Source organism: Rutidosis leptorrhynchoides, chromosome 5 (assembly GCF_046630445.1).
Source record: "Rutidosis leptorrhynchoides isolate AG116_Rl617_1_P2 chromosome 5, CSIRO_AGI_Rlap_v1, whole genome shotgun sequence".
NCBI classification, from domain to species: Eukaryota; Viridiplantae; Streptophyta; class Magnoliopsida; order Asterales; family Asteraceae; genus Rutidosis; species Rutidosis leptorrhynchoides.
The window spans coordinates 110,367,738-110,376,649 of NC_092337.1; the positions used below are offsets into that span (position 1 = coordinate 110,367,738).

Consider the following 8,912-nt stretch of genomic DNA (forward strand, 5'->3'; position numbering starts at 1 on the left):
TGATACTCTGATCGATAGAGTCCGTTCAGTTGCCTTCGGGTCTTTTCATCCATCAATCATGCATTTCATAGTTCCTGCGACTTATGATCCTCACACATTACATATTCTTTGATATAAAACTTAGATTTCATCATTTACATAAACATCATTTAACGACCTCATTAACATTTATATCTTTCCAATTCTGACTTTTCGTATAACCATAGGAAATCCCTTGCTCGGTACCATCCAGAGACTTAAGTATACCCTTCACAATTTAGCTCTTTATCAAGCATACAACTTTAACTCATTTAACATTTCTTATCGACTCGTTCTTAAACACCATTCAACTAAGTCAAAACTTGTTTAGCACATTATCGTTACATCGTTATTAGTCATCATCATTTAAGGGTACATTCGTTATACTTTCAACAACTACTTTACGTGACAGTTTCTATTCATTTTTGCTTAACCTCACGCTAAGTCTTACACCTATTCATATGTTTGTTCATCTTAAACTTGCAACTTACATCATCCTATATAGAACTCGTGGCCACAAAACCCAAGAGCACTCTTAGCATTAGCATAATCATAACCAAAAACATAACCTGTCAACCCGTAAGTTTCTTTCTTGTATCGGATCCGGTCATACCACACCATAGACACAATTTACTAGGGATGACCCAGGATTGTGCCTAAGCTAAACATATATCCATAGACATAAGGTCTAACCTCATTAAAATTAACATGAATACCAAGTCTAAGCTCGTCACAGTAACCTAGACATAAGTCTAAGCTTTTCACCTAGTGATCTTGATCGTTACCCTCTTGCACGGATGCAATCCGGGAGCATCAAGTCACTCATGACATCATATTTCGCATTCAAGATAAAATTATGAACATTCTTTCATACATAATCATAACCTTTTGACATAAAAGTTTCCTTCTAAAATCTAATTTAATCATATCATCCATAGACATATGGCCTACGCTTATCACAATTTATATGAACATAAGTCTAAGCTCATCATCATGAATATGGATGTAAGTCCAGGCTCACTAACATTACCATGGACGCAAGTCCAAGCTCATTAACTTTACCGTTGACGCAAGTTCAAGCTCATTAACTTTACCATGGACGCAAGTCCAAGCTCATTAACTTTACCATGGACGCAAGTCCAAGCTCATTAACTTTACCATGGATCCAAGCTTATCATTATCGACATGGACACAAATCCAAGCTAATCGTCATTGACATGGACACAAGTCCAAGCTAATCGTCATTGACATGGACACAAGTCCAAGCTAATCGTCATTGACATGGACACAAGTCCAAGCTTATCATCATCAACATGGATTCAAATCCAAGCTAATCGTCATTGACATGGACACAAGTCCAAGCTAATCGTCATTGACATGAGCACAAGCCCAAGCTAATTGTCATTGACATGGATCCAAGCTTCATTACTTAGTGGGTTTGATCGTCACCCTCTTGCACGGATGCAATCCGGGTGCACCAAACCACTCTCATACATCCCATCACAAGTGCATAGTCTTCTCGAAACTATCTACTTGTTAACTCATTCCATATGATGCATTTCATTATCGAATTAAACTTCATGCGTTCAAAATTCATTTCATTTAATAATCATATAGTCACACATCATTCATTTAGCGTAAGCAACTCATAATAGTTAAAAGCCGTTACTCATAGTAATTATGCAATCATACATGTCTAAGCATAAATATACCTCGGTTTAAGTCTAAATAATCCTAAGGTGGATTATCTAAATCTCTTAAACCACCGCTCTGATACCAACTTTTAACGCCATGAAACGATCGAAATTTTTTTTTTTTTTTTTAAACAAATGTCCGCCCAGACCAAGTGATATGCCGCGGCGCGGCATCCCTTGGTCGCGGCGCGACATTTCAAAGGAAATCATTCCTGCTTAACAGCCCTTCTGTATTTGAAACATTCGATATGTCGCGGCGCGACATGTTGTGTCGCGGCGCGACATTACACGGCCGCTGGTACTGATCTGCAACTTATTATCAAAACCACATTTTCACCAATATGTTAACGAGACACAAAGTCACTCGATCACTCACGACCTATTACACTAATTAACGTATCGTTTTAACCCATATCGGCTTATATGTCAAACTTGACCCATTTGGCTCGTTCCATTATCTATCACACTTCATCTAAACATACTTAAACCTTTCATTAACCTTATTACAAAATCTTTGACTACATGTTTACTCCAAATTGTTTAACGACATAACTAAAGACGTCAACACATGTAATTACCTAAAGCATGATTCAATTTTTGAGACTCACAATTCCACTTATAAAACCAATTTGGTCATACTTGAAAACTCTAAAGCAAAACAACCTTGAATTGCGAACATTTGAACACATGATCATCCGCATTCAATAACATAGGTCATAATCATAATAAAAGCAAGATTTAGAAAGTTGCTTTTACTTACTTGAGCTAACTTCTTACTTAAGTTTCGTGTGAAATCGCTACATCTTCAACACTTACTATATACCTTTAAGAACTTGGGAGATTCATTTTCTTCACTTGTCCCAATACATTCATGAAGTCCACATATGATCTTTTGCCACTTTTCAAGTACCTACATACATGACAACAACGAATATAGTAAGCTCAATGCTTAGTGAGTAACATAGAGAATTAAGAATAAGTGCCCATAAACTTGGCACACTATAAATAGCGATAATTATCCTCCGTGAACCGTCTTCTTGGTAGCTAATCTCTTTTAGTAGAGTTTGTATGTCCTTGATTCACGAACACATAATACGCTTCATCACTAATACATCATAACAACACATATCTACAACATATTACATTCATAAAAAGAACTCCACAATAATCGTAAATCATCAATCACATAATACTTACCTTGCGCACCTGTGTATGTACAAGTATATCCCCACTTACCTGTCGTGACCCTCATGACCGACTTGTCCCGGTGTAGTTCCTTCTTCATTGGTCTATCATAGACTCATATCTCGTCACTCTATCCGAATTCCTTTACTACTAAAATTCTTGAAAGACTTCTTTAACATCTTGAAATTATATTAGCAAACTTAACACATCATAATATCATCTACCGCATTCATCATTAAGTACCCATTAACAACCATAACATAGACTAATAAAATTAAGTTCATCAAAATCTTTAACTTGATAACTTACCTTAAACAAAATACTTGGTCTTCTCAATCATAATATTCATGATATAACGAAAAACACATCATAATATCGAATACATAATTAAATCGTTATTCAAACATAAATTTACCTATGTACTCACCTTGGCCTCTTTTGCACACTTGGCCTCTTTCCTTCCTTTGATTAGCTCCTAATCACAATGCCAATCATATTAATAACTTGCTTGACACATAAATCCGCTCATAACGCCATTAGGCATCAAAGTGGCTACTAGCTTAATTTTAACCCAATTAAGCTTTTGACCGATTTTGACTCAAGAAAGGGACTTGAACCACTACACTTCAAGTGGTAATTCATGTCCAAATAACTCTCTAATAACATGAACACTTACAACATGCCCAAAATTCCAAACAATAATACTTTATACAAATTTTACACAATTCCACCATTTGGACAGCCCTACATTCACAGCAGATTCTGACCCATTTAAGTCTCTGTTCAGCATTTAAAGACTTGTTCATTGGAAAGGACACTCAAAGCCCTTTCCGAAAAGTGCTCACACGCCCTAAACGGAGCTACGGTTGATTTTATATGATTTTTACAAAATCAAGTTTTGTGCAGTTTTTCTTAGCTACGAATTTTATCATACTTAAACCAATTCTAAACCAATTCAACACCTAAACATCCCCAACAAAGCCAAGTTACTTTCATGTACTAATAACACTATTAGAAATAGTTTTTAACACAACTAAATCATCATACAACGCTAATAACATCATGACATTACTAGTTCTTCTCTTAGGCATTTTAACAAACACTTGATGTACATTTTCACATATCTAGCAAAACACAACTCTTTAAAATCATCATTTTCACACAAGACTTGTTCTTGTTCAATTTTGTGCATAAACTAAATCAATTCAACCAAACAACATGAAATTAACTTTTATAAGGTATGAACTTCATAATTAAACATGGTTTAGACACAATCAAACATACATTTAACCCAATTTCAAGCATAGAGTTCATACCTTAAATTTTAGGATTTGAGAACCCTAATTGTGCACAAAGAAGAGATGGTGATGAACTAGTGGGTTGTATACTTGTTGAAAGGGGCTCTAGACTACAAATTTATGATTGCATGGAAGATTTGAGCTTCAATTTTGCTCCTCTTGCCCTTCCTTGTTCGTCACCCATCCCACACACATATACAAAAGCTGGAAATGAGCTCCAAAATCTGATTTTGGTGCTCAAAAACGTTTTTGGTACTTTTACACAACTAGTCCCTCAATATACAAAAGCTGTCAAACCCCACTTTAACTCATATTTGACCCGTTTCCCGTTAATCGGGGCAGAATTTTGAAAAACTTAAAACACGAAAGTTGTCACATATTTAATTACGGACGTCTGGGTTTTTGAATCACCTCAATCCGAGAAAATATGAGCAAGTTATGCTCGTTTTACAAAACAGCTCCAAAATAACAACTTATCGAAAAGTTAACCGTTAAGCATTTCGACTTACTATTTTTGGCCCACGACCACCAACACTTATTATTATTAAAAATAATAATATTTCAAGTCACTTCTAACCTTTCTTATACATTTATTCTTAGATCATACATATAAAACGTTAATAAAAGTTACTTATTAATTACTAGAAAAATATCTTGAAATTTGGGGTGTTACAATAAAATTCCCATTGATTAATTATACCTCCACCAAGTGATGAAAGCATCTTTTTAAAAAACTAACATCCTATCCACAATTTAAAAAAAAAAAAAAAAACAGTATGCTATGCTAACCTCAGCATTTGACAAAAGCTAAATTTCATGAAACAATCATGTATTCAGTTGACCATTTCATGACCATAAATGGGCATATTCCGTGTAAATACTTATGGTATGAATGAATTACATGTAACAGTACACCTGTATATAATAACAGTACTAACCGTACGTTTATGCTACTACTCGATAATTCCGGGCCCCGCTCAACCTTTTCGAATACTATAAAAAGTCCTTACCTCATCTTCTCCTTTGCCTTCCAATAACAACTAGTTGTAATTTTAAATTCCAAACTTTACAATAATAATATTATTAACTTAATCTTAATATTAATATATAACCATGCAAGCCAGTGAGGTTACTGATTTCTACTACCCACCTCCTGCAAATCCAAATTTAAACACAACTCATTTGATGCAAAACTCACAAATCATGCAGTTTAACGTTAACGAGCCAACAAACCCGTTTTACCAAATTCATATGAACCCTCAGTATCAAGAAATACACCTGCAATCGACGTATTTGCATTCAACGTCTGATGAAGCAGACGAGCAACAGATGAGTATCATTAATGAGAGGAAACAAAGGAGAATGATATCTAATAGAGAGTCAGCACGCAGATCACGCATGAGAAAGCAAAAGCATCTAGACGAGCTTTGGTCGCAAGTTGTTTGGCTTCGTAACGAAAATCATCAACTTGTTGAAAAGTTGAACAAGTTTTCAGAAACTCATGATCAAGTTCTTCAAGAAAATGCTCAGCTTAAAGAAGAAGCTTCAGAACTTCGCCAAATGGTCACTGAATTGCAGCTTAACGACGGAAATAGTTACCCTAATTTAAGGGAGCTAGATGATATTTATACCCATTCAAACCCTTCAGTCACAAGTTCGTCCGACTTCTTCTAGGAGTTTTCTTTATTTATGTTGTTTAAGTCAATTACTAATGTTGCGTTTGATAAAACTGAATGATTTAGTACTGATTCAGAGTTTTGAATCAGAATTCAGAGTTCAAAGAGAAAGTAGCACAATAACATCTTTTCTTTTCTTTTTTATCGATTCGTAGACTGTGTTATTTTACAAGTATCACACATATAAATAATACGGTGGTAGATTAACAAGTAAAACCGTACCCTAAGTTGATAATCGCTCATATGCAACTACAAACGGTAATAGATTAACAAGTAAATCTGTAAAAGGTTTCAATACGAATGATTGAAGATGAGATGACATGGTAAAGTTTAGTACATTATTATGACTTGTAATGGCAAGAACTTTTTTTAGAACGGCAAACACTAACTTACACCATAAGCAATCTATTATATACAACCACATAAAATATACACATTTGTATCAATTAAGAATTGAACAAACATAATTTAGGATGGTAGGTTACGTTCGAACTGCTAGGTCAAAGGCCCTTTGATTTAAAAGGCGAATACGTTCAAAGTCAATTACAAGACAGTAGCCATCACTGTATAGGTAGAGATCGAGGTGGACAGGATAAGGAAGACGAAGGTGGCCGAAATAAATATTGCTGCTAAAAAGAAAAACATATAAAAAGGTCCACCGAAATATCACTTTCATGCAACTTGTTTTCTATGTTTTCTACTATTTTGTTTCTTCTTTTTACTAGTTCAAATACCTCATCCCTCTATAACTTTTTGTCGTTTACGTACTAAACAGCTAAGTACGAAGGTTTTTTACATATCTAGGAGCTGATCAGGAGCTAAACTTGACTTAGTGAAGAGTAGAACGTACTATTAAAGTGATGCAATCAATGAAACTCAAGAATACTTAAAAATGTGGTCTTGACCGGACTACCACAATGTCTTTTAGGCAAAGGTGTGGCAATTAGTTAAACAGTGAGACTTCTAACATAGTATCAGCTGCTTGCCTGAGTTGTTGTATGTGGGCTGCAGCCCATGTTGATGCTGCTGGGTTGCTATAAGACGTTGTTGGGCTTCTATAATTTGTAAAAAATGGGCCGGTGTTGAATTGGTTGAGAGGAAAGTGGATACCCCAAAATTAAATAGAAGTTGTTAGGAATTTATGGACCCAACAACGACCACCACTCGAAGGATTGTGATCCCACAAACGACAAATGGACAGAATAACAACAAGAAAAGTAAACGACCCAAGATATTACGTGGTTATATGCAATCGGTGTGATTGCTTTAGTCCACGGACAACTAGAGAGCCTTTTTATTGATTTTTCGTACTTAGGATTACAGATTACATAAGGTATATTTATAGTGCAAATCAAAATAAGGAAACAAATCGAATAACTTGCTGGCTACGCACATCACCGCGTTTCGCGACACCCCATCGCGTTCTGCGACAACTCTAACTCAAACGCGGCCATGATGATCAAAACGCGATAACATCGAGTCCCAATCCCTACCACATTTGTCGCGTATCAGACCATCCTGTCGTGTATCAGCCCATCGCGTATAGCGAACCGTTGCTCCAAAACGCGATCAGTGTTGCAGCTTTGCTTCTTTGTTTTGATCTTCTTTGCAACCAACAATCTCCCACTCAAAGGAGAACAAAACCCAAAATCTCGTCAACCCCAAAACTAACCATTTCAACCAAGAACGTCGAACCACCTCTCATACCGCCAATCAAACATGGGACACGCAAATTCAACATCGCTGGAAGAGCAGACTTTCGATACAAGGTCTTCAACACTACTTGACGAAATCAATACCAATAACCATTAGAACTCTCTAGTTGACGTCTTCTTTCATCAAGTAACAAGAAGACCAGTTGAAGCTATGCAAAGCTTCAACTTCCCGATCGTAACCACCTTAGTACCCATATCAGTAATGATACCGCCACCCGCAGGCGCGCCGCAAGAGTATGCAGACAATCACTATTGTGCGTATGCGTGTTCTTGTGTGCGGTATGCGGCGTGCGAATGCCTTTGTTCCCGGTACGGCGGTTGCTTAGCTGTCAAGTAAATATCTTTTCCATAATTATATCCGTGATTTGGGGGAGTCAGTTATGGATACGATTAACGTGATCTGGGACGGTTCTAGAATTAGGGTTTTCCTATAAATACAAACCCTAATCATCATTTACCGGACACAGCACATTACGTAACCATCACATACGATACACATTACGTAAAACAACATCATTCAACATCTCTTCAAGGTTAACAGGTTAGTCTTTTGTAAGCTAGTACCTACGACCTTATTTGGGGCCTCTTGATCGACGACCGTTATCGGAGGTGGACTTAATCACTTGGCCACCCCGCCGACATCATCATGTCGGCCAGGGTTATTCACGGTAGCCGGACCGGAGAGCCACGTTCTAAGATCCTTAAACCCCCCCTTCTGTATTGAGCAGGCATATTAAACCCCGCGGTTAAAATATGCATGATCAAGTAGTGCTTTCATTGAGAGTCGAATTAATTCAAGACTGTTTAATTGCTTTTTCTTTTAAGGTTTTGAATTGTATGACTCGTTATTTATAAAATTTTTGAATTTTTTCTTTAACAGTATCATGACTTCCGAGGAATCATCGGAACATACCCAAACAGATGTTCAGAACGCACCGTCTGGTAGTCAACATACACCGGTTATGACTGCGGGGGCCGCTACTCAGGCGCGATACACGATATACCCTCCACCTATATCCGGCGAACCCTTTCAGAGGTACAAGCCGATATATTCAGACGGGGTCACACCGCCAAGAGCAAACTCACCAGTCACAACCACGCGGCTGGACTTTTCGTCAGTGGATCCAAGGGTCATCTTTGCAGGCACTGGCGGTGGAACAACGGGGCCGCATGTGGTTTGCTGCGGCCAGGTACCTATTTACAGTACCACTGTTTCAATACCTCTGCATACGCAGAGCATTCAGCAGAATTCGTCATTTACACCGTTGTAACCTTGGCAACCACCGCGCCCAGTTTCACAATTTTTAACTCCTGCGGATGCGCAGG

At 37.2% G+C, this 8,912-nt stretch overlaps 1 protein-coding gene across 1 annotated transcript; it reads left to right on the forward strand.

The window, feature by feature from the left end:
• Positions 1–5,252: 5,252 nt before the first annotated feature.
• Positions 5,253–6,013, forward strand: LOC139849845 (basic leucine zipper 43-like). Its single transcript, XM_071839464.1, has one exon. The coding sequence runs from the start codon at positions 5,309–5,311 to the stop codon at positions 5,867–5,869; it is 561 nt and encodes a 186-aa protein (XP_071695565.1). The 5' UTR covers positions 5,253–5,308; the 3' UTR covers positions 5,870–6,013.
• Positions 6,014–8,912: the final 2,899 nt, after the last annotated feature.

Bases quoted from the DNA above. Each gene is read 5' to 3' on its own strand.
- LOC139849845 (XM_071839464.1), top strand. From the start codon at position 5,309: ATGCAAGCCAGTGAGGTTACTGATTTCTACTACCCACCTCCTGCAAAT.